This window comes from Equus caballus, chromosome 7 (assembly GCF_041296265.1).
Source record: "Equus caballus isolate H_3958 breed thoroughbred chromosome 7, TB-T2T, whole genome shotgun sequence".
NCBI lineage: Eukaryota > Metazoa > Chordata > Mammalia > Perissodactyla > Equidae > Equus > Equus caballus.
In genome coordinates this window covers 72,884,593-72,910,513 of record NC_091690.1, presented here as the reverse complement: position 1 = coordinate 72,910,513, position 25,921 = coordinate 72,884,593, and the positions used below count along the sequence as shown (strand labels likewise).

At 57.9% G+C, this 25,921-nt stretch overlaps 1 protein-coding gene across 1 annotated transcript in view; it reads left to right on the top strand.

Annotated features, from left to right (window-relative positions):
* Positions 1-919: 919 nt before the first annotated feature.
* Positions 920-25,921, top strand: part of ARHGEF17 (Rho guanine nucleotide exchange factor 17) — a 57,401-nt gene continuing 32,399 nt past the window's right edge. Inside the window, exon 1 of the mRNA XM_023645767.2 lies at positions 920-4,279. Within this exon, the coding sequence (XP_023501535.1) occupies positions 1,085-4,279 (3,195 nt within the window). The 5' untranslated portion in view covers positions 920-1,084. The remainder of the gene's footprint in view (positions 4,280-25,921) is intronic.

Below are 25,921 nucleotides of genomic sequence, written 5' to 3'. Positions count from 1 at the left end.
GGTGGGGCTTCGAGAGCGGCGTGGGAAGGGTTGGGGGACGGCCCGAGCTGGACAGGCCGCTGGGGTGGAGGGGAGGGGTGCTTGGGGGCGCGAGGGGCGGGACTGGGTCGCAATTACGGAGATTGGCTGCGGAGGGCAGGGTAAGGGGAGTGGCCTGGGCGGAGTGAAGGAGCAGGGCGGGGAGTGGGAGAAGCCCTGGAAGACCAGCTGCGCCCCCTGCTCCCTCTGGCGGCGATTACCGCCCCCTTGCTTGCTGGGAGAGTTTCTGTGTCAACCTGAGTGTCAGTGTGTAAAAGTTTGTGGGTCCGAGTTGCCATGTTGGGGTCCCTTGGGCAGGAGGTGTTTGCTTGCGAAAGCGGCTGAACCGCAGTGGGTGCGCCGCCCTGACTGTATGTCCGCGGAGCTGGCCACACTCAAAGCTTGCGTGTGTCGGAGCAAGTCCTCGGGGGGCAGCTCGGCCCGCTGGGCTCCCGAGGGGCTCATCTGGAAGGTCGCTTCGGTCTGCATGTGCTCCAGCAGCCTTGTTTCTCCTTCGGCTCCTCCCCCAAACTCTCGATTCCCAGCCTCGCGCGCTCCCGGAGCCCACCCCCTCTTTTGGGCGCGAGGCTCCGCCCCCCGCCCCCTTTCCTCTGCCACAAAGTTTATTTGCAACAAAAGGGAGAGAGGAGCAAGCAGCCAAGAGGGAGGGAGCTGGAGCCGGAGCGGGAGCGCGAGGGGAGGCAGGCAGGCCGGCTGGCGGGCGCAGAGCCGAGGAACGGAGTGCTGGGATCTTGCCCGGACCGAGCTGGGCCGCGATGCTCCGGGTCGTACCGGCCGAGGCGGGGGCCGGGCCTGGGGGTCGGCGCTGAGGCGGGAGGGGCTGCGCGGGATGGAGCCGATGCAGCCGGTGGCTGCAGAAACTTGAGCCGCTGCAGATAAATCTCTGCTCCGGTCTCTGCGCTCTCTCCCGGCAAACCCCCCTCGCGCTGAGGCTGCAGGACCCAGGCCTTCGGACCCCGGCTGCTGCGCTCCTTCGGGGCGGGGGCTTAGGGGGGGTTGGCCGCGGCTCCCCGAGGCCAGCCCCCCCGGAGTGAGTGCAGCCACTATGGCGGACGGGGCGCCCCGGCCCCCACTCTATCGCAGCGTCTCATTCAAGCTGCTGGAGCGCTGGAGCGGCGGGCCTGGGCCGAGGGAGGGGGCCACGGACGCCCCCGGGCTGCGGCGCCGCGCCTCGTGCCGGCCGGCGGCGACTGTCCCGGGCCAGCCCTCCCGGCGCGTGTCCAAGCTGGCGTCGGGGCCCCCAGCCGCCCCCGCGCAGCCGCGCCCGCTCCGCAGCCTCTCGCCGTCGGTGCGCCAGCTCTCTCGGCGCTTCGACGCGCCGCGTCTGGATAACGACTTCGCTGCGGCCCGGGACGGGGGCATCTCCCTGGGGGCCGCCGAAGAAGCGGCGGAGGGCGCCGCGCGCGGAGCTTGGCCCAGTGTCACCGAGATGCGCAAGCTCTTCGGTGGCCCTGGCTCCAGGCGGCCCAGTGCCGAGTCTGAGGCCTCGGGGACGCCTAGCCCCGACGGTGCTGCATGGGAGCCTCCCGCTCCAGAGCCCCGGCAGCCACCGACGCCACCTCCTCGGACGTGCTTCCCCCTGGCGGGCTTGCGTTCGGCGCGGCCGCTGCCCGGCCCAGGGACCGAGGGGAGGAGGCGGCGGCAGCAGCAGCAACTGGAGCGGGCGCAGCGTCCGGCGGATGGTTTACATTCTTGGCATAGCTTCTCCCAACCGCAGGCCGGGGCCCGGGCCTCCTGCTCCTCCTCCTCCTGCATCGCCTCCTCCTATCCTGTCAGCCGCAGCCGGGCTGCCAGCTCCAGCGAGGAGGAAGAGGAGGGCCCGCCGCCGCCGCCCGGGGCGCAGAGTCCGGCCTACCACGGCGGCCACTCCTCGGGCAGTGACGAGGACCAAGACGGTGAGGGCAGACACCGCTGGGGAGGGAGGCCGGGGCGCAGGCTTGGAAGCTCCCTCTCGGATAAGGACTGTAGGTCGGACAGTTATGGGTTAAATCTGGGCATCATGGACTTGGCAGGGAGAACCGGGAGCCCGGATCCCCCAACGTCTCCAAGAGCCCCTAGTGAGGAAGGACCCCGGGAGTGGGGTACTGGCTCCCCTCCCTGTGTACCAGGTCCCCAGGAGGGAGTTCGACCCTTGTCCGACACTGTTGGGGGAGCTTTCCGCGTGGCCAAGGTGAGCTTTCCCGCGTACCTGGCCAGCCCAGCAGGCTCCCGTGGTAGCAGCCGCTATTCCAGCACCGAGACCCTCAAGGATGAGGACCTGTGGGCTGGCCGCGGCTCTGGGGGCTGGGGCGTGTATCGCTCCCCTAGCTTTGGAGCCGGGGAAGGACTCCTAAGGCCCCAGGCACGAACCCGCCTTAAGGGACCTGTGGGCACCTCGAGGGCCTTGAGGGATGGAGGATTGGAATTGGACAAGAACCGGCAGCGGAAGTCCCTGTCGAATCCAGATATCGCCTCGGAGACCCTAACGCTGCTCAGTTTCCTGCGCTCAGACCTTTCAGAGCTGAAGGTCCGAAAGCCTGGTGGGCGTCTTGTGGACCCTGGGAGTGGTCCCTTAGATGGCAGAGACTCACCGTCTCCAGGTGGCCCAGTGGGGCAACTTGGGCCCATGCCCGCCCCAGCCCCAGCATCACCTGGCACCCGCCCCACACTCAAGGACTTGACTGCCACCCTACGCAGGGCAAAGTCTTTCACTTGCTCTGAGAAGCCCATGGCCCGCCGCCTACCCCGAACCAGTGCCCTGAAGCCCAGCTCCTCCGAGCTCCTGCTGGCAGGCACAGGTGCCGAGGAGGACCCATTGCCCCTCGTTGTTCAGGATCAGTATGTGCAAGAGGCCCGGCAGGTTTTTGAGAAGATCCAGCGCATGGGTGCCCAGCAGGATGAGGGAAGCGACGCCCTCCCTGGAAGCCCTGACTGGGCAGGAGATATGAGCCGAGGGCAACGGTCCCAGGAGGAGCTCTCGGGCCCTGAGTCCAGCCTGACAGATGAGGGCATTGGGACAGACCCTGAGCCTCCTGTTTCAGCCTTTTGCAGCCTGGGTACCACAGGGGTGTGGCGACCTCTTTCCTCCCCCTTGGCTCAAACCAACCACCATGGCTCTGGGGCTGAAGACAGTCTAGGAGGGTGGGCCCTGGTGTCCCCTGATGCCCCTCCCACACCAGGTGCCCTCCGCCGGAGACGCAAAGTCCCACCTTCAGGCCCTGGTGGGGCTGAACTGAGCAATGGTGAGGCAGGTGAGGCCTACCGGTCTCTGAGTGACCCAATTCCACAGCGCCACCGGGCTGCCACCTCTGAGGAGCCCTCTGGGTTCTCCATGGATAGCAACCTCCTGGGCTCACTTAGCCCCAAGACAGGACTTCCAGCAGCCCCAGCTGTGGATGAAGGTTTGACCAGTGGCCACAGTGACTGGTCTGTGGGCAGTGAAGAGAGCAAGGGATACCAGGAGGTTATTCAGAGCATCGTTCAGGGGCCTGGTGCCCTGGGGTGTGTGGTGGACGACAGGATTGCGGGCAAAGCCCCCAAGAAGAAATCTCTGAGTGACCCCAGCCGCCGTGGGGAGCTAGCTGGGCCTGGATTTGAGGGCCCTGGAGGGGAGCCCATCCGAGAGGTCGAGCCTGTGCTGCCTCCATCCAGCAGTGAGCCCATCCTTGCAGAGCGGAGGGCAGAACCAGAAGAGCCCAGTCCTGCCAGGGGCCGGGCACAGTCTGAGGTGGCCCTACCTGAGGCCCCGCCTGCCTCCTCCACTGCCCACCGTGACTTCCACCTTGACCCTAAACTGGCTGACATTCTGTCCCCACGGCTTAGCCGCCGTGGTTCCAAGAAGCGCCCGGCCCGGAGCAGTCATCAGGAGCTACAGAGAGAGAAGGGAAATCAGGACCAGAATGGCAGCCTGTCTCAGGCCCGACCCTCCTCCAAACACGTTCGCCATGCCAGTGTGCCCGCCACCTTCATGCCTATCATGGTGCCTGAACTGCCGACTTCCCATGGCCCCCGTGTAGCTATGCCAGAGCACATGGGGTTCCCTGCCCGAGCCCACCCAACACTGCAGGCACCCTCACTCGAGGACGTCACTAAGCAGTACATGCTGACCCTCCACTCTGGCGAGGTCCCTGCTCCAGCACCAGTGGATATGCCCTGCTTGACTCCGGTTGCACCGCCCTCTGCTGAGGCCAAGCCCCCTGAGGCAGTCCGCACTCCGGATGAGCCTGCTCCAGCCAGCAAGTGCTGCAGCAAGCCACAGGTGGTGAGTCCTTTATGGGGGGCCCTTCGGACTGGGGCTGGAGGAGGGCCACGGGCGCTGACTTCCGCAGGAGCCCTTTGAGTGTGCTCACTGGGCAGGTGCCCAGGTCTGAGGTTGCTGCTCCTATCCTGCAAGTGCATAGGCAGTCTTAAGAGTGTTCACGACACAGGGCTCCTGTCTACCCAGGCTCCACAAGCTTCAGGTTTCTGCTGGTGCTAATGTCACAGGTTCTTGTTGGCTCCAAGGTGTTCTGGATGATAATTACAAAGGGTTCTGATCTAGTCCTTTAGATGGTTCTCAGGGACTGCTGGTTTTAGAGATTCCTCTCTGGTTCTTTGTTATAAATACACAAGGAGGTGTGAGAGTGATGGAACTTTCTCAAGCTTTGCTGCCCCTGTTGGCTCCTTGTAGGATGTTTGGACTCAGGGGCCCACAGCTGACATGGGTTTGCCCTTCTGCATGTGGCTTTCTTGTGCAGATCAAGATGTAGGGTTGTCCCTGGGCCTGGGAGAATTGGAGAAGTACAGGCATTACTTTATGGAGTAGCAGAAAGGACTTCAAAAAGTACATTAATGGCACTGGTCTACTCTGTGACTCAATCTCCCCATTTGTAAAATCAGGGGGCTTGTAGACAAGGTGGTACCTGTGTCTCCATCTGGCTGGTGCTGTGCAGATTTGGAGGGAGTCCATGGGTTGGAGTTGGGGCCCTCGTGGGGCCTGAGGTCTGCTAGAGCCTTTTACGATTAGAATGGGGGCTTGAAAGGGAGGGCAGGGTCAGGAAGGGGGTTGAAGCCCAGCAGCCAGGGGCCTTGAGAGGTTGGGAGTGCCTCTGGCCGCATAGGGAGGGCTGTCTCTGTGGGTCAGGGTGGGGATGCTGGCTTCTCCCTACCCCAACCCCTTCCTGGTGACTCTGAGATGCTTCCCCCTTCCTCTGCCAGACCCCTGGCCCTGAGGACTTGCTCTCCCTGAAGCCTGCACTTCTGCCTTCTGGCTTCAGCTATCACTGGAGTTTGGCTCTGGGTTCAGATGGGTTCCAGGCAGTGTGGTGCCCTGGCATCCTGGTCGGAAGCTAGATTCTAGGCTCTGGGTTCTGGGCCTAGCGTGGGGATGGCCCGGCGTTATTTCAGCCATGGCCTGCATCCCCACTGCGTTCCCCGCCTGTGGAAGGAGGCTGGAAACCCTAAACCCTGGACGAATTTGGCCACTCCCCGTTCCCAGCACTCTCACGGCCCCTCTGAACTCTATCTCTCTTTGTTTCTCTCTCCTTGTCTCTAGTTCCCCCTGGTCCTGGCTTTCCTGTCTCATGGAGGCTGCAGAGAGTCAGCAGGCCGGAAGTGGGGAGGGGAAATTGTGGCTCTGTCCTTCCTTCTGAGGGCCTGGTAGGGCAGTTCAGGTGCCCCCAACTCCAGGGCCAGTTGTCTGTAGAACATGGGGGTGGGGGAGGGGGAGAGCAAGGGCAGCTCCTGCCAGGCCCCCTCCCCAGCTGCCTTTCCCATATAATTATCTTCTCTGGGAGCCTTGAATGGTAAATTAGGGGAAAGGGCAAGGGTGAACCAAGGGCCTCAGGGAGACTATGGGGGCTTGCTCCTAAGAAGAGTCATTGAGACCCAGAGACAAGGTGGGAGTTTTTGCAGAATTGGTCCCTGGTCTGCCTCCCCTCACATTCTCCCCTTGTCCCACCTGTCCTCAGGGAGAAGCTTAGGGTCCCCCCAGGCCCTCCAGAGGGCTATGAGGGGGGACATCTCTGCCCAGAACACAGGCTTCTCCCTGTCCTCAGTGGACACTCTCTCTGGCCTCCCAGCCTTTGCCCACTCCAGTCCTCCCACCTTCCCAGGCCCAGCTGATGTCCCCTCTGACCCCTTAGAGGAGAGAACTGATGAGTCTGTCATTAGCGGAGCAGGCTTTGAGCCTTGCTCCAGATCTGTGTGTGGTCTAGGATCAGTCATATGCCTGCTCCATGCCTCACTTTCCCCTTCTGTAAAATGGGAGTAATGGCCTCTGCCTGGCGGGCTCTTGTGTGATGAGTGGGTGGTGTGATCACTCCCTCCCTGGGGGCAGGAGAAAGGGAAAAAACAGGCTCCACTGCCCTAGCTGCTTCTCAGTGACCAGCGCTGGCCCCTCCTCCCTGCCCCTTACTGGTTTCTCAGCACAGGGCCGGGCACTCAGGTCCTGGTGGACTTGCATCCACTCAAAAGAAGTGCACTGTCTCCTAATTCCCCACCCCCTCATAAAGGCTGGAAGTTCTCCCATCTGCTAGCCCTAATCCGTCCTGCTGTCCCCTTCCTTCTGGCTCCAGGAAAATGGGGAGCAGCTGTCCACCCCCTCTTGCTGGCCTCCGTGGAGGAGACAATGTTCCCTTGTTTCAGGTCTGGGGCTCCAGTCATGCTCCCTGGGCTGTGGGTGGAGATGGTTTGCTGTGGGCTCCAGAATAAGAAGGGAAGAGAAGAGGCTGTCACGCTTTGCTGATGAGGCAGAAACCAGTGTGAATCCAGCCAAGGGCTGACAGGAGCAGCCCTGGGGGCAGAGCAGGCCCCTGACCTGACCCTGGGCTGTGGGAGTCCCTCAATCCGTATTTTATTTGCCCTCCAGATGGTGTTGCCCCCATTCTTGGGAGCAGAAAGCCCGGGTCCCAGGCCTGGCACAGCCTCTGACTCACTCTGAGACCCGGACAGAGTCATCCTGGGTCTCAGTTTTCCCATCTGTACAGTGGGACGTTAGATTGCCTGGACTTAGAGGGTCCAAGGAAGGATAGCCTGCAGCGTGGTCAAGGGAAACAGGAGGCATCAGGATGTGTCTGGAAGAGAGAGAAAGGCAGCTGTTTGTAACAGCTGTAAGAACTGCAAAGCCCAGGGAACGAGGGATAACTCATGGTCACTTTATTCTGTGAACACCTGCTTGCGTATGTGCTGGGGGAGCAGGCCGAGCTCTCAGAGCCTCCCAGCCCTGCCGCCCCCACGCCCCTTGTCATTGCCACCTAGGCCCACAGTAGCCTGGAGGATCAGCGACTCTTCACTCTGGGGCTTCCCTGACCCCGGCCTTAAAGTACAGAGTCTTCTAGTCCAACCTTCTGCCCTCAGGTGCCTGATACGCATTTGACACATGTGACAACTGTAGCCCGGAAACAGGAAGTAACTTGTGTCTCAGAATCATGGGTGAATTTTAGCCTATTGGAAGAGCAGTGGCAAACATTTATTAAGTGCTTACTATATGCCAGACACTCTGAATGTTTCATTCTTCAAATGTGAAAGCTGTGGGAATCTTACAGTGCGGAATTCTTAGAATTGCAGGCTTAGATTCCCACTGGATCCGAGAATGTCACTGTCCTAGAGGCGAAGGGGCCCATGGATCCCTGTTTCTCAGTGGGATGGGCCTGCCATCTGAGTAGGAGGGCAGGGTCAGGGGACAGTTGGGGGACTTCACCTGCACACACCCAACAGCCTGAACACCTTCATGGTGGTTGTTTAATTCAATGTGACCTGGGGTTAGGGTGGGAAAAACTTTGAGACTCAGAAAGGAGAATTCTGGGTCTGAGGTCGCACAGTAAAGCAGGGCAGAGCCAGGCCCAAGCGTCAGAACCTTGGCCTTGTCCCCACCCCCTGTCCCCAGCAGACATGGCCCCCCACCCCCTGCTTGTCTGGCCAGCTCCCTGCCTTGCTGAGAAACGCCTGGCTGCAGCTCTTCGTCACCTTTCTTCCCTCTGTCTCCCCTTGGCAGGGACCCAGGGGGGTGGGGGTTCTCTCCTTTCCCTCCTTGGCTCTTTGCTATGATTTTTCCATGGAAACTGGTTCTGGGAGGGGAGGCAATTAGGACATTTGGAATTCTGAGCGGTACCAAATATCTATAATTAAATGTCTTGTCACCCAGCAGGAGGAGGGTGGGGAGGAGGAGGACAGGCAGAGGGCTGTCCTTTTCCTCTGTTTATTCCATACCCCCCCTTCCTAAGGGTTTTGGGCTATTGGGGGGAGTGTGGCGGAGGAATAGGTCCCCCGCCACCCTGTGGGGAAGAGTTGGGGGATGGACCAGAGTCGAATCTGACATTTTCCAGCCCCACGTTTCCAGGACCAGCTGGGTTTCAGAGGCTGTGAGGCTGCTAATCCTGTCCCCAGCCGTCCCCCGCCCCCCCCCCCCCAGTGTAGAGACTTGCCCCTCCTGCCTCCCTCTCTCCCTCCCTCCCTCCCATCTGTGATCTCTCAGGCTACACATGCCTCCCTGCCTTGGGGTGGAGGTACCCCCAGCCTGCCTGGGGAGCAGAAACACTCAGAGGTCCAGAATGTAGAAGCAGCCTGGAAGGGTGTTGTAGGATGTGGAGGGAATGGCCCAGGGGGCTGGCAGGAGAGGCTTCCTGGAGGAGGCTCTGCCTGGAGCTTGGCCTTGAAAACTGGAAGAGTTTGAATTGAATAGCCAGAGAGGGAGGGGTTCTGGGAGGAGTGCACAGCAGGAGTAGAGGCCAGGAGGTGGGAAAGAACATGGCAGACTGTGTGCAGTAGGAGTTTGTTTCAGAGACTTGGGTGACCCTTGATAGGGCAATGCATTCATTCATTTAACGAATACTTACTGGGCCCCTAGACACGCATCAAACACTCTTCTAGGCCCTGGGGTAGAGCAGCAAACAAAACAAAGGCCTGGCCTCATGGAGCTTCCAGTCTAGTGGGGAGACCTGTCTGTAAATGGATCCATTATGTGTCAGGGAGAGGTAGAGGCTGGGGAGCAAAAGACAGCAGGATGAGGGAGCAGAGAATGACTATTTTAGATCCAGAGGTCTGGGAAGGCTTCTCTGAGGAGGTGAGATTGGAGCAGAGGCCTGGAGGAAGTGAGAGAGCATGTCAGGTGGCCCTCTGAGGGGAAGAACATTCTGGGCAGAGAGGAACAGGGAGATTGACAAAGCTCCCAGGGTGGCCTGGGGCTGTAGGCTGCGCTGGTCACCCCCTGCAGACATACATTGGCTTGGCTCAAAGGCTAGGAGGGTAGAGCTGCCACGGGGCCCCAGTGAGGCAGGTGACAGTGCCTTATCCCACTGGTGCCTCCTCTGCAGCCACCATGACACCCTCAGCTCCAGCTTGCATCTCTCCTGGGACAGAGAGCTCAGGCCACCCCAAGGCACCCCGTCCCCCATGTCTGGTCCTCCAGCTAGGTGGGCATCCCAATATACCATTGAAGAAGCAGCCCAGAGTGGGCAGAGGTTGCCCAAGGCCCTCTGGCTGAACTATGGGATTTGGCCCCAGGTGTCCTGACTCCCAGGCCTTACATTGGCCCCACAGAGTTCCCACTGAGCAGAGTTGGCAGGGATGGTGGTGGTAGGGCGGGGGAAGGGGAGCCCATGTTTCCCAGAAAGGCTCGCAGCCCTGGCGAACTTATTGGGAAATGTGCCCAGGCAGCCTGGCGCCTTGCTGGCAGGCCCTGAAATGGGGGCCCCAGGTCCCCTGGGAAGCAAGAGCCTATTGGAGCCGATGCCCCCACCAGGGGAGTTGATCCCCCGTGTCCCCCCTCCCCTACTTCCCACCCCAGGCCTCTGGGATATTCTAGGGGTGGCCAGAGGCAGAGGAAGACTGCCAGGCTGCCGGGCTCTGAGCCGTGAGGGAGCCCCAGCCCCTGACATGTAGGGTATCTGAGCCCCTCTAGCAGCTGTGGGCTGACCAGGAAAGACCGGGGGTAGCTCACAGAGGTCTGCACTAGGGGTCAGGAGACCTGGCTTCTGGCCTTAGACTACCCATTTTCCTGCTGTGTGGCCTTAAATAAGTCCTTTCCCTTCTCAGAGCCACAGATTCCTCCATGCTCTTGGGCACCAGGATAAAGCCTCCTCCCAGGCCTTTTGGGAGAGACAGCAGCTATCCTGAGTAGGAGCCCGACTTGTGGACTGAAGTGCTGGCAGGTGGGGGCTCACAGCCCCGTGAGGCTGCTGAGGAGACTGAGGCTCAGAGTGGAGCCGGGACTCACCCAGGTCTGGCCCCCTCGGCCCTTTCCCCCGCCAGCTGCTGCTCTAGGCTCCCCAACACACAGGTGGGGCCTCTCCCCACACTTGTGGCAGGCTGTGGGGCTCACTCTGCGGCCTGTTCCCAGAAGTGGTGATGCTGCTGCTGCCGGGATGTTAAAACGTCCTCTGAGCTTGGGGAAGTCACGGGGCCCAGACTCCCAGGCAGGGAGAGAGTGAGGGGAGTCTAGAGAGGCCCCTGCGGTGGGAGGGATATGAGCTGATTCCAAGGTCTAGACTGGCAGATGGATGGTGTAGCTGTTGCCTATTGCTGTGGGAGCAAAAGACTACACATTTGGTGGCTTAAAACAATACAAATATTATCTTACAGTTCTGGAGGTTAGAAGGATGGGTTTCACTGGGCTAAAATGAAGGCATTGACAGGGCCGCATTCCTTCTAGAGGCTTCAAGGGAAAACCTGTTTCCTTGCCTTTTCCAGCTTCTTGTGGCTGCTGGCACTTCTTGGTTCATGGCCCCTTCCTCCATCTTCAAAGCCAGCAGCATAGCGTCTTCAAATCTTTCTCGCTCTGGTCCAAACCTTCTGCCTCCGTCTTATAAGGACTCTTGTGATTGCTTCGGGCCCACTTCCATCATCCGGGATGATCTCCCATCTCAAAATCCTTAGTCACATCTGCAAAGTCCCTTTGGCCACGTAAGATAACATATTCACAGTTTCCAGGGATGTGGACATCTTTGGGGGCCATTATTCTGCCTACTACAGGTAGGCAGAGGGGCCGGGCTATCAGCTTCTGAGGTCCAGAGCCCCTGGTGGGTGCTGGTCATGGGGCAGAGCCTGTGAACTCAGGCCCACTGCATTTATGCTGTGTTCATTTCTTTCTATGGTCATTTGTCCTTTGTCATTCATTCATTCAGCAGTCAATTGTTGAGCCCCTTGATGGGCAGTGGGAACACACAAAGAAAGCATGGACACCATTCCTGCTTGCTAGGAGCTTTCCACAAGGGTCTTAGCCCCCTGAGATTGGTGGGGTCCAGAGGGTGGCTGAGCCCTGGCCTGGTGGGAGAGGGACAGAAGTGCCGATGGACCCCTTGTGGACGGGCTTGTCTTCTAGAGTGGCTGGTCCTGGGTTTGCTGACTAAAAATTGGGTTGAAGCAGCCCCCAGGAATGGCAGTTGGCAGGGGAGTTTAGAGCCAGGGCAAAGAGGTGGGGGTCTATGGAGGGGTGGGAGTCCCATCTGTGCCGGGCTGTCCCAGGTGGACCTCAGGGGCAGATGGAGGGGAGCTCCTTATCCCCAAGTGCCAGGAGCTCCATGTTGGGGATTGGTGACCTTGGTGCTCTGGGACCAGAGGACCTATCACATCCCCTCATGCCCTGAGAGACCAAGGTGCTTCCCAGAAGATGGCACATGGAGGGTAGGGAGCACACTCCAGCCCCCTTCTCCCCTCACACTGGCTTTGGGACCCAGGACGAGGCTTTACAGACTCCTCTGCATTGCCCCCTCACTCGACCAAGGATTATTGTTAAGGTAAATGAAAGCCAAGAGGGCTTGGTGCATAGCAAATGCTCAGGAAATGTTAGTCGCCCCCCCACCCATGACTGAGATGCTGAGATGTTAGGATTCTAAGATTCTAAGAGACATTGACTCCAAGATGCTCAGATTCTTGGCCTCTCTTTCCAGCCATGAAGCAGAGGACAAAGCTCTGAACAGGAGGAGAGGTGGGGTTCTGGCCACACCTTGGTGGGGTCAGTGGCCCTGCAGCCTGAACCTTTGGAGGGGGTTGGAGGGAGAGGGGCTGGCAGTTGGCTGAAGCCAAGTGCCCACTGTCCTTGCTCCCCTCTCCAGCTCCCCGTCTCCTTTTGCTACCATCGACCCCAACCTGGGAGGCAGAGCAGATCCAAAGTCCTCTCTGGCTCAAAGCCGCAGACGCATTGGAACTGGCTGTGAAGCTGGGCTCAGAGACCCTCAAGCCACGGAGTGTGAGGGTCTGTGTGCCTGATGGGCTTTGAGGTCAGACTGATAAAGGTTAACATCTCAGACTTGATTCTGACTCACTTGCTGGGTGATATCTAACAAGTCATTGCACCTCAGCTCTGAGTCTCCGTTTCTTGCTCTGTGAAATGAGGACACTAAGGAGTTCTTATGAGGGACAAAGAGATAATGTTTGTGGAGTCCTCAGCCCATGACTGCAGGTCTAGAAGCTCTCAGAAATGTGACCACTTTAAAGTATGTGCTTTTGAGATTGCCAGTTCAGAGTGTAGAATCTCGTGGTTTCAAGATCAAGGATTCTGAGTTTTTTTCCAGGAGTCCTACCTCATAGCTCAATTTTGTTTGTGCATTTGAGATTATTCCTTCTTGGTGCTGAGATTCTGGGGCTGGGGAGAGGCAGGGCAGGTCCTGGGCTGGTGGGAGGGCAGTGGGGGGCCTGTGATGGAGGGGGACTGTGATGGAGGGGGCCTGGCTGAGGGAGCAAGTGCCAGGTTGGTGTCTGTTTCCTGTTTATTGGTTCCCAGGGGGTGAGCAGGCCCTGCTCCGGAGCAGCATGGAGCAAGAGGGAGGGAGGCCCGGGGTCCTGGCCGCCAGCCAGCCCCACAGCCTGGCCTCCTGGGACCGTTGAGACCCCTCCCCCCGAGCCCCCTTGGACAAACATCCAGTCCTTTCCCAGGCCAGAGCACTGGAGGTCAAGGAGCAGATGTGGAAGGGAAGGGGTGGAAGGACGGGAAGGGACCCCCTCCCCCGCCAAACTACTACTCACTCCATCTTTTTTGGCTGCCTTTGTCACTGAGATCTGACACTCCTGGTTCCTCACTGTCCCTCTCTATCTCTCCCTGATTGGTGGTGAGACATCCAACTTCTTGGCAGGCCAGGAGGCAGGAGGAGGCCTTCAATGCCAGGATGCTCCACCTGGAAGGACCCTTAGAAACCAACCATATCTTTTAACCACCCCTCACCCCTGCCTTATTCCAGGGCAAAACAGGCCCAGCGAAGGGAGGGGTCTTGCTCAAGGCCACGCTACAGTGGAGCAGGCCCAGCGATCTGCCCCGTGCACCTTGCCAGTGCTCCATCCCCACCCTTGGACTGCTGGGTATAAGGGGCCACTGGGAGTTCTTGAGGGGGAGGTGGCATGAGTCACTTGGCATTTTAGGGAATTGGGCTGAGACAGGCAGGAAAGAGAAGCCTCGCTATGTATCTGAGGCCAAGAGGGCAGGGAGGTCTCTGACCAGACTACACAAGGAGAGGCTCTGTTTGCAGGAGCCAGGTTGAAGGCCTTGAGTGCCGAGTTAAACAGCCTGGGCTTTGTCCTGTGGGCAGTGGGGAGCCACGGAAGATTAGGAGCTGAGGAGGAGCAATGGCAGAGGGGCACATTAGAAAGCATCCTCTGCTTGTGGGGTAATGATTGGACCAGAGGGAGCAGGGAGGTGAGAAGCCTGAGCTGAGGGGAGCAGGTGATGTGGAGATGGAGAGAAAAGGACTCACTAGTGAGATAATTTGGAGATGAAATCTGAGGATTTACATTTAGGCTCAGGGGCCCTATTAGAAACTGAGGTTGGGGGAGTGGGGCCCACGTCCCTTCCTTGAGTTAGAGAATTAGGCAGTGGGACAGGATGCAGGGTCATCTGAGTCATCCCCCTGCCTCAGGGCAGAACTTTCCTCTGCATTTCTGGAAGGGTGAGGGGGCTCTGAGCCAGCTCGGGTCCCTGCCTCTGTGCCCCGTATGCTTCTTGTCTAACTTCAGTCCCTCCTGCTCCAGCGGAAGTACCCTGTTCTCAACGGGGTTGCCAGAGAACAGGAGAGCTCCAGGCTACACCCCCAATCCACCCTTTTGGGAGCGGCCTGGGTAGGGAGCATGTAGGGGAGAGAAGGAGCAGGCTTGTGCTGCCTTGCTGGCCATGACCCCAGACAAGTCACTCGGCCTCAGTCTCCTCATCTGTGAAGTGAGAGTCCCAGATGTGGCAGAGCCCAGGAGAGCTCTGGACTGCACAGGCTCGCAGGAGCCGTGGGTGGAATGATGCTAGGTGGACAGGCAGGAAGCCCTGCTAACAGTGCTCACAGTGAGTCCTTTAGTCAGAGGAGTATCCTTCTGATATTTGTACCATAGACCCCGAGACAAGTGCTGTTCTGTGGCCCTGCAGCCCTGGAGGCCTTCCTGGAGGAGAGGTGGGCAGGGGCTATAGGGAGAGGAGTTACTCAGATTTGGGGCCTGATCTGAGTCTCAGTTTCCTCCTCAGATGCCTAAGTACCCTTCCAGCTCCTTGCAGTGCCCGTGCCCAAGCTCTCCTCTCCCCTCCTGCTGGACCAGAGCTTCCAGGCTTATCCCCAAGGCCAGTGGGGGCGTTGCCTGGGGCGGGTGAGGAATTTCCGAGGGAACAGCTAAATTCAGCAGCGGCTAAAAATAGTCCTGGCCCCAGGGCTGGAGGAGGAGGAGGAGAAGGGCCAGGCCAGCCACTCACCCTGCCTGCCCTACCTCTTCACCTGGATCCATGGCCTTCTCCCTCCTCCACATCTTCATTCTGCTCACTCCCACCAGGCCTTTCCCTCACTGGGGGCTGCTGGCTTTCTCCTCTCCTCCCTCCTCTGTCCTTCGCCCTGCCGTCCTCCCTTGGTCTCACTCCTTCTGTCTGTTTCCTCTCACCCTCTATGTCTCCCTGCCTCTGACAGAGCCAGACAGAGGTGCCTGGCCGGGACCAGGACTTTGGAAGAGGGCTGTGTATAGGGCGGTGTGCCCTCGGCATCCCAGCCCAGGTGTCAGGAACCCCCGCCCCCCAGGGTTCACAGCTATTGCAGCCCTTCTCTGCTTGGGCGTGGGGGATGGACCTCAAAGGCTCTGGAGTGTGGAGATGTGGGTGGGGCCTCCAGTTCACCCTGTGACCCAATGCTTGGTTCTGGTCCGGTGGCCCCACTCATGCCAGGCCCTCCTGTTCCTGGCACACGGTGGGGCATCAAAACACACTTATCAAATAAATACTGTGGAGGGGGTGGGGAAGGCAGGAGAAGGACAGCTGGGCCCTGCCCTTGAGGGGGTTCCCAGGCAGCCCTGAGCTCTTCTTACCGCCCATGCCCAGCCCTGTGTCGGCTCTGCCCTGGAGACCACAGGCCTGAGCACCAAGGCACTGGGAGCTGCCATGTGGGCTAAGGGTACTGTCCTAAGCCAGTACCAGTTGGGGGCGGGGGTGGATCTGGACCCTGAGGCTCAGGGAGGGAGACATGCCGAGCTCAGAATACAAACCCCGAAGGAGAGAGGTGGTGTTTGGACCCAGGCCGGCCTCACTCCAAGGCTGCAGGAGTGAGTCTTGTCTGATGCAGAGGTCAGGGAGGAAGCTGAGGGAAAGTCTCAGGAGGTCTAGTCCACAGTACCTGACTGCATACGGCGCGGGTCGGGGGTAGAAAGTCACAAGTAGTGGTAGCGGAGCTTATAAAGCTCTTCCCGTGTGCCAGGCCCTGGTCTGAGCACTTTCCATGTAATTCACTCATTTAATCCATTTAATCATAAGGGGAGGTCCTCTTATCTCTGGTTCACAGATGAGGACCTGGGGCACAGTGTGGTGAAGCGGTTGCCCAGGTTAGGAAAGCTAACTAAATGGTGGGGTTGGAGCTCAAACCCAGAGAGTCTGGTTCCAGAATCCGGGAACGTTACTCAGGTCCCTGGCTTTCAGGACTGCCTGGGTAGGGGTGGTGTGGTCAGCAAGGTGGGCATGTGGGAGGGAGTGGATTTTGCTTTGGACACAGGGAGCCCACTGGGTTCACAGTCTGCAGTCCTAGACCCAGGAACTAGCACACAGTAGGTGCGCAGGAAATACCATTTGAATGGCTCAGTTGAATTTGAGTGGCCCTGGGGAGTGAGAAAAGGTGATGGGCTGGCAGAGGGAATGAGTCGGGGGCCCAGGGTCCTTTCTCGTGGTGCTGGAGAGCAGCTGAGGTCAGTGCTGGGCTCCCTGCTGGTGGAGGAAGCTCTGGCCCAGGAGGGTGGAAGGGTGCTGAGATGAGCCATAGGCAGGGGAAGGAGGGCTGGGGGGCAGGCCAGGCGGTGCTGGCGCGTCCTGCCTGCAGTATCTGGAAAGCAGATCTCTTGGGCCATGGCCGGCGTGACTCAAATGGAGACAAAAAAACCTTCCATATTTGGACAAAGAGCCCAGAGAAGCCCGGACCCGCAGCCAGCCCAGGCTGCCTCCCCCACCCACGGCCTCCTGCCCTGTCTCCCTCCGGGCCCCTAGCCTTGAGCCCTGTCCCACGAGTTTAACTCCTGGGCCTCGGGCAGCACGGTGGCCCCCTCTCCTCAGTCATCAGGCCACCTTCCGTCAGGCCAGGCCTGGGCCACCGGTGCTGGGAAAGAACAGCCAGCGTTGGGCCCTGAGCTCAGGCTAGAGACGCAGAGGAGCCCTGGCAGAGCCCACAGGCTGGAGAGGGATATACACCGAAACCAGCCATTCCCCTGCCGTGGGGTAAGCTGACTGTAGACCCCCACCCATCCCAACATGGGCAGAGCCCGAGGTGCACAACACATAGGCATGTGTACACGCACGCACGCGCGTGCACACACACACACACACACTCCTTTCCAATCTGCAGCAGACTTCTATTCCCACAAAGACATCTGTGCAGATATTGCAAGTGAGGACCTAGTCTGAGAAGCCCTCATAGCTTCTCTGGAGCAAGCTTTGATGACCGTGAAGTTGGAGTAGATAGGGGCAGCCAGATGTCAACTTAACATGTAATGTATGTATGCATTATCCACCTGGGGAGAGGTGAACAGAGCAGTTCATCCCTGCACTGAACCCCCCAGGACCCAACATGGGGCTAGGCTGGGCACTGGATGCTGGAACCAGGTGAATGGGGAGAGTCTCAGCCCCCTCTGCCTGGAGCAGGACCTCACTTCCCAGGGAAAGCCCGGCGATCTGCCTGAGGACCGGGTGCTGGTTGTCACTGGTGGAGTAACTGAGTTGACTGCATAGCTTCTCTTAGCTCTTCTAATTAGCCCTGGGTAATTAACTCTGGAATCTGCCTGGGTAATGGGTTTGGAGAGCCCAGAGTAACCTTTAAATTCAATTCCTCTGCCATCCACTGGTGCCTATATGTGCAGGGGTTCCTGCCCCAGGGACCCCCATCTGAGAAGAGAGGATCGGAAGGCCAAGGAGGATGAGGGCGAGAGAGGTTAACTAGGGCCTTGAAGGACCAGCAGGGCCTTGGCAGGCAGAAAGGGGGCCAGGCCCTTCAGGCAGAGAGAAGCGAGAAAGTGAGGCTGTGATGGAAAAGCCCCAATGTCTCTGAAGTACCATGAAAGCTCCCTGGTTCTGGAGAAGTTGGGTGGGTCCTGGGGAGTCTGGAAGGTCAGGCCTCAAAGTCTGGATTTGATCCTGGGGCAGTAATTTTCAAGCTTTTAAAAATAGTGGAACCATTTCCTCTAGAGGAATCTTGACACAGAGCTATAAAACAGGCCAACCTGGAACCTTGTTGACTTAAGTGAAGGTGGGGGCATGTCTGCCCCGTGACCGCGTCTCCCCCACGTACTTCCACGGAGCCCCCGGACTCAGGCCGAGAATCCCCGTTTGGAGCAGAGGAGCCCCGGCAGAGAGATTTATAGCAGACCAAGCCTCTCCCCTCAGCTTCTCCCCAGAAGTTCAGCCCAGCCAGGCTTCCTGGGCAGGGACAAAGCCTGCTGGGGACCAGGCTTCTAGAAGGAGCCAGGCTGATGGAGCACCCCGTCTGCCCTTGGGGCTCCCACGAGCAGGTGATGCCCCCGACCCGGGGCCTCTAGAGCTGGGCTGGGCCCCACTTGATCAGGAGGATGACCCGTCGGAGCAGTGGGAAGACCCTGACTGCCGCCGGCTATGCCTGGGAAGATGCAGGCCCTCTGAGGAAGGTAGGAGCTGGCAGCCAGCCATGCTCCCGGAGCAGGCACACGGTCTGGCCCACCTCGGTCACTGACCAGGTCAGGTGAAAGCATGTTCTCTAGAGGCCCAGGAATCCCCTGGCTCCTCCTGGGTGACGTAATTTAGGTTAGAATCAGGAAGACTTGCCCTGAGTTTAGAGTGAGTGAAAGGCAGTGTGAACAAGGGTTGGCAGGAGAAGGCCTGAGCTCGGAGCCTGGCGGGGCCAACGCCCAGGACCCAGGCTTTGCCCACCTCCCCCACCAGCCTACCTGGCCCGCCACACAGCCTAGCTTCCCACTTCTTTGGCCACTGAAAACATAGGATGAGTAGGAAATTGCCAAGCATAAAGACGGGAGGGTGCACCCGGCGGAGAGACCAGCACGTGCCGAGGCCTGGGTGTAAGAATGATGGGCTGGAAGGACTGCTGTGGGTAGAGGATGATGCAGTCAGAGTGTGATACGGAGGGAAACTTGACTCTGGTGGGTCAGCAAGGACCAGGTCACCCAGGGTGTCGGGGGTCAGCCTGAGTGCTCGCATTTGATCCTACATCCAGCTGAGTTGGTGTAATGGTTAGAACAGACTGGAGCCAGATGGCTTAGGTTCAAATCCTGCTCTTCCTCTTAGCTGTGTGACCATGAGCAAGTACTTCATCCCTCCGTGGCTCAGTTTATGCACCTGTCAAATGGGGATGATAATGATGGCACCTATTATAGGGTTTTTGTGAGGATTAAATGTGATAATGCCTGTGGTGGCTGGGCTGGACCAGTGACCTCTGGGGATCCGTGGGAAATTATAAAGCAAATTGGAAGGGGAGGGAGGCTGGTGGCCTGGACTGGCTGAGGAGAGGGTCCCAGAGATGGAGAGAGTTGGATGGGTCATGGAGAACAGCCTAGAGCATCATCTTTGGGAGCAGAGGGATAAGCTGAGTTCCCCGAGGGAAGCTCAGAATTTCCCCCCAGGCAGCTGCTGTAGGAAAGGAGCCAAGGGTCTGTGCAGAGGGGGACGGGATTCTGTGGGCCTGGGGCTCTGCTGGATTCTCACTGGCAGAAATCCCCACCCTGCTGTGAGGTTCCCGTGGCTGACCATATTTACAGACATTATCTGTGGCCAGAGAAGGGCAGGATTGCAAGTCACCCAGTGAGTTCTACCCTGGGGCCTTCCTCCAGGGGGGAACTCATGTCCAAGTTCTGGCTGAGCCAAAGGTCAGCCCTGAGGTCGCCCAACCTAAGGAGGGGATGTGGGGTGGCCTGTGAAGGAGGAATCTGACAATTCCCTGCAGAAAGGCTGGAGTGCCAGGCCTCTCTGACTGCAGGGTGGGCAAGGAGAGCATCCTCGAGGAGACCAGTTAGGAAGTTGATGGAGAAAGCAAAGGCTCCAAGCTCAGGGTCCTCGAGCAGCCCCCCATTCTTTCATTGGGTCTTCATTCCCTGGGAGCCCCCCTGGCACCTGGTCCTGTATGTAGACAAGGAACACAGGGCAGTACCCAGACACACACAGATAGGGACACCAGGGGTGATCAGGGTAGGACAGATGCCCAGAGGATGGGGCAGCCTCGGGGGTCCCCACCCAGGAGGGAGTGTGCAGAAGGGACGGGTCCTGAGGAAGCGGCTGGGAAGGAAGAGCGGGGCTGCAAAGGCTGCTCTGAGCTGAGACGTGAGCCTGCCGCAGGCTCAGGGGCCAACTGTGAGGTGAAGTCTTAAAAAATTCCATCTATATAGTTAATATTTTGAATAGATAATATATATTCATGGGGTTAAGAAAAATCAAAAAGGGTAGAAAGTCTTCCCACCGGCTGCCTAGTGCTAGTTCTGTATGCAAATACCAGCAAACACACTCTGTCCCCACTTCCTCCCCCGACGGCGGCCCACTGTCCGGTGCCCTCCACTTACGTGGCGCAGCCCTTGCCTCATCAGCGCGTTGAGAGCGTCCATATTCTTTCTTGTGCTGCGAGCTGTCCCGTTGCACCGATTACCAAACTGTATTTAACCACTTATTAAAGGATATTTAGGTTATTTTCAGTCTTTTGCTCTTACAAATAGTGCTGCAGAGAACAAAGGGTGTATGTGATTCTAATTTTGATGCTGTCCACAGGAGTCAGAGGCCTGCTTCCCCACAGCCTCACCCACCAAGTCAGACCTTCAGATATTTTCCCAAACTGATAGCTGAAATGGTATCTCAAGTGTATTTTAATTCGCATTTACCTTACAATGAGTAAGGCTGAACGTCTTTCCACATGTCCCCAGACGTTTGGATTCTCTTTTCTGTGAACTGTTCATATTCTTTGCCTATTTTTCTGTTGGATTGTTGGCCTTTTGTTTTATCAATTTCTAGGAACCTTCAAAATATGAGGGAGGTTCGTCCTTTGTCTGGGTTATGAGTTGCAGATATTTTTTCCTGATTCGTCACTTGACTCTTGACTTTGTTTATGGTGTATTTTTGCCATGCAGAAGGTTTTATTTTTATGTGGGCTAATTTATCAAGCTTTTATTTTATGGCTTCTGGATTTGGAGTCATGGTTAGAAAGGCCGTTCCCACTCCAAGATTATAAAGCAATTTTCCCCTGGTATTTTATGCTTTCTTGTTTTCTTTTGTACTTAAATCTTTGATCCATTTGGAATTTATCCTGGTGTGTAGTGTGAGTTATGGCTTCCCCTCTATTTTTTTCCCAGATGGCTGGCATTTTAAGCCAAGGAGTGACTTGGTCAGAGCTGGAGTATCTCTCTGGGGTGGGTGTGAGGAAGTGAGGAAGTGGGGGAGCAAGGCTGTGGCTGTTGAGGGTCAATGGCAGAGGAGTGAGGCGGGCTTCGGGGGGCATCAGTATAACTTGATGGACAGCTGGAGATGGGCACAGGATGGTGGCATGGCATTCCCAAATCCTCATATGTGCTGTGCGATTTTGGACAAGTCCTGTCTCCTCTCTGGGCCTAGAGTATCATAGCTGAAGGGGCCCTGGAGATGACCCCAGTCTCAGGGCTGACTGTGAGGGAGGAGGCAGCCAGAAAGAGGGGGCTGTCCTGAAGGTCAGGGCACAAAGGATGGCTAAGGATTTACTGCCTACTCGGGCTTGGCCAAAGCGGGGGTGGGGGGGGGGGTGCGGCTAGCAGCAGAATTCGCTGTGTTTCTGGAGTGGGGGGGAGGGAAGACGGAGAGGGGCGGGCACCTGTTTAAAAATACCCGCTGCAGCCTGGCACTGCAGACGGTGGTGGGGGCAGGCCCTGTGGATCCAGGATCCGGGAATGCCAGGGGTTGCCGGGGGCAGGCACATCATCTGTTGTCTCAGGACTGTGGGCCCAGCGCAGCCATATCTGTTCTTGGAGGTCCTCTTCCCTGCACCAGGAATCAGGCATCTGTCCACTCCAGGAGAGAAACGGGGAAGCCAGAACAGACAGGCCACACCCCCAGGGTATAGTCCTGGTACTGCCCTGGACTTGCTGTGCGACCTGGGGCGAATCCCTGCCCTCTGGGGTCCTATCCATCAAAGGGGGCAACTGGTCTTGCTCTGGTTGCTTCCCCCCACCTCCAGCCCTCACAGTTTGGATTAGGGCTGGAAAGAGAGATCTTGAGGTCCACGTTTCTTCCCCCTTTACAGATGGGGAAACTGAGGCCATGAGGGTACCCTGCCCTTCCTTTGCTTTTCTTGGCTTTCCTGGGCCTCTGGACCCTCCTCCCTGCCCCCAGCATGGTCTGTACCAACTCCCATCCCCACTCCTGGGCCCCACTGGTCAAATTCCAGAGCTGCCATTGCCATGGCAACAGCCAGCTCACAGGGCCCCTCCTCTGGGAAGTTCTCCACCAGGCCTGAGTTCTCCACCAGGCCGTTGTCCAGGGAGGAGGCGGAGACCTCTCCGCCCTAGGGGACTGGAGGGGTTGGGGGTGGGGTAGGGAGGAGGTCAGACCCAGCTGGTTTCTTATTTGTTTTCCAAAGGAGCTACCAGCAAATGCTACTCTGTTATCCCAGAGACAGTGGGAGGGTCAGAGGTAGTCACCTGGGTTGGGAACAGGAGACCCACCCAGAGAGCCTCTCCCAACTGGCACCTGGAGAGCCACCCATAGAAGGGTCTAAGACCAGAGGATGTAGAATGGGAGATGGAAGATCCTTCCTAAGGTCACCACCATCCAATGCTAATGCTGCCCAGGGACTGAGGGGCCCAGCCCAGCCTTGGCTTTCTGCCAAGCAGAGCCGCCCCATAGTTGAAGGAGCTATCATGAACCATTGGAGGGGTGAGCTCCTCAGCTCTGGGGGTATGCAAGCAAGGGCTCCCAGGGGATGCCTGCCCTGGAAGGGGGCTGGTCCAGTCCATCTCTGAGATGACCTGCCTTCTAAGGTTGTCTGGTTATTCATAACAGCCAATATTTATTGAGAGCTCTTTGTTCCACACTGTGCTCAATAAACCCTTTATATTCTCTATTACATAGATGAAGAAACTGAGGTACAAATATGGGCTTCCCAGAGGGCGAGGCAGCCATCAGTGCAGGGTGGTATCTGGCTTTGCCCTCCTTTTCCCCAGGGCCCCTCCCACTGTTCACATTCTGGTGTGTGGTGCATTTGCTTCCAGCTTGTCTCCTGGCGTGTATATGTATTTCATGATGTTGAGATGGTGTGTATCCTTCTTGCTTCTTTCATTTAATATTACACCCAACATTTCTCCTTGGCATTTGAAAGAACTCCGTAAGAGCATGATTCACTTGGCCCTGTGGTCAGTTCCCACTGTGAAGAAGGCGGCCTCGGCTGCTCTCCGGGTTTCTCCCTGGGGCGGGACGGCACCCTCTCTCCTGCACTGTGGGATGAACATGGAAATCCTGACTCCTCAGCCCTCTGGGGCATGAATCCTGTCCACTGTGAGGCCGGGAGCCAGGCCCTAGCTCCCCTGTGCCCATGAGTCCTCCAGTGTAAAGCAGGGTCATAGGGCACACTCAGGAGGGTTGTCGAGGTTAAAATAAATACCTGTGAGCAGCACAGAGGAGCCCCTCAAGAGAGATTAACTCCTCTTGTCTCATTACTCTCTTCCTGTCCTCAGGCACAGCGATTGACCCCAAGCCCCACAGCAGGTCAGTGGCAAAGGGTGGATTTGAGCCCCAGCCCCAGCACCTCTTAGTCTTGAGAACCTGAGCAGGTTATGGCTCCTCTCTGTGCCTTGATTTCCCCACTGAGTTGCTGTGAGGATCTGATGAGATTAGGCCCTGCAAGCGTTCTGTAAACTGGGAAGTGCTGGGTGGTACCCCTTATTGTCAGTGTCACCACAGCAAGCCTAGAGAGACTCAGGTTTCCAGGCTGCAACTCCAGAAGCCCCAGGTGCTCAGAGAAGGTGGGGAGCCAGCAGATCTGGGCTATCAGGACAGCTTCCTGGAAGTGGTGGCCCTGGTCCTTGGGCCTGAGGAGAGTGGAGCCTAGACCTGCTCAGGCTGGCCTCTAGCTGTGAATCTTGTGCATCACATGTGTGGGGCACACACACACACACCCCCTCACGTACACACACAGGTGACTGTGGCCGCCTAGGCATTAGGGCTGGTCACTAGTTGCTGACACAGTGCAGCAAGTGACCCCTTCTGCCAGGATGGCCCAGGCCCAGTGACAGCCCCCTGGAGGCTGGGGTGCGGGAGTCATTGAGCAGGGCATGCTCACTGTCCCTGGGCATCTTGACCACCCTACGTTTGTGTAGTGTGATGGGAGGGAGTCCTCTGGGCTCTGGGTTGGGCCAGGATCACCAGAGCTCACTCCAGGGCCAGAGTGACTGACTGATGGATGGAACTTGCTTCCCTCCTGGGAGTGCCCCCTGGATCCTGGGGTAGGGTAGGGGCAGTGGGGTATAATTCACAGTGCCCCCCAGCTGGTTGGGCCCCTTTGGACAAGCTAGAGTAGAAGAGCTCCAGGGGCCAGGTTCTAGCCTCAGCTGACTGCCCACTGCCCTGGGGTCACGAGATACTTTCCTCTCTGGGCCTCAGTGCCGGTATATAAAATGGAAGGAGTGGTCCCTCCTCTGGCTCCCTCCTTCACGAGAGGATTGAACATGGACATTCTAAACGTGCTGTGCCTCTTCATTACACTGATACGTGCTTTCATGCATCCACCAATTCACAAGTAGGTACTAAACACCTGCTACGGCCGGCCGGGCTCCATTCTAGGCATGGATGCTGACGTTTGTGAGCTCCGAGGGGAGCACCTCTGCCTTGTCCAGCAGCATCCAGACCAGAACAGAGGTCAGCTTAGCAGGTTGGTAGGAGCTGGTAACACCTCAAGCTTCCCAGAGCCTTTGGTGGCTGAGTAGAATTTCTGGCCCTGTGGTAAGTGGAGAAGATGGCTTCTGGCCGCGAGGCTATGAGAGCCCCCTGGATTATATCTTCTGCTCAGGCCCGCCCTGCCCCCTCCTCCTTGCCTCTCAGCCTGGGGGCTCTGGCCTGAGGCTGGCCTGGCCTTTCCCAGGGTGCCTGGCCCACAGCCCAGTGAGTCATCTTCCGCTCTAGAGGCAGGACACCCCATCCCACCCCGACAACACACACAAATGGAGCCCTCCCTCCTCCCCCCCATTTGTGCCTGGGTCCAAGGGAGGGAGGGAATAGGAGGGGCTGGAAACAGTCACTGGATAATTTCCGTTCCCACGATCCCTCACCCTGCCTCCCAGCCTGCTGGAGAACTGGGTGGAGGCGAGGGAAGGGAGCCCCCTTTGCAGAGCACCTACTGTGCAGGAGGCGTTCACCCTCATTTTTCAAGTGAGGACACTGAGGCTGAAGGGAAAGGATGTCTGTAACAGCTAGAAGGTGGTGGTGCCGGGCCCAAACCATAGGGGCCCAATTCCCTGTGCAGTGTTCTATGCTGAGCCAGTTTTGGACATTTTGAATAAAAAATTTTCAGAGTTAGGAGGGGAGGGGTCTGGGAGCTGACCTCATCCACAGGTTCTGAGCCAGAGCTGGAACCACGGGCCAGACCACTGTTGTGGGCAGAAGGGTGCACAGGGGTGCTTGGGTGCGTTTCCTGGGACCTAGGGTTGCCAGATTTAGCAAATCCCACTCTAAAGCTTCATCAGATTCCCAGTGGTATCCCTCTGTCATTGTGTGGTTGTGTGGTCCCCCTGCCTGCCCCCCAATGAGGCAACCTGCCCCCTCAGACTCAGATGTGGAGCCCAGATCTTCTGGGTTTCTCTGTTTCTCTGCCTATAAAATGGGGATGATGGTCCCATTAGGACTGACCCGCTTGGGCCCTGAAGATGAGTAAATTCAGAGCTTACTAGCTTTTTCACATCTGTTGGGGGTCTGTCTGTCCACCTACCCCCTCCCCCCCACCTCCTGCTTCCGGCCATAATCCATGATGTTAAGAAACTCTTCCTTCCCAGGCTGGAAGGTCCAGCTGTATCTTCTTGAAATTAAGGCACAGGGAGCGGGGGAAGGGCAGGGGCACAGAAGAAGAAAGGGAAAAAACCCATATGAAAAAAGACGAGTTAAATTCAAACCACATGTACCACAGCTCCTGCCATGCGGGCATTTGCTGCCACCTGTGGGCTTCTGGAGGAAGTGCAGCTCCTGGAGCCCCAACTTCCTCACTAAAGCCAGAAGGCTGGATCCGGGCATGAGTCCCGGCAGAGAAAGTTCAGGCAGTCCATCCCCCATCTCTGGGCGTGACCTCACTTACCCACCTCCCTCAGGGAGCTGGTGGGGAACTTAGAGTCCACCTGCACTCTCATTTGTTTACAGAGGGGGAAACTGAATCCCAGAGTGGGGAGCAACTTGATTAAAGCCACAGAGCAAGTCAGTCAATCCACAGATATGTATTGTGCACCTGCTGTGTGTCAGGGACACAGCTGTGAACGTGAAGAGACTTGGTCTCTGCCTTTATGGACCTTACCGAGTAGGGGAGGT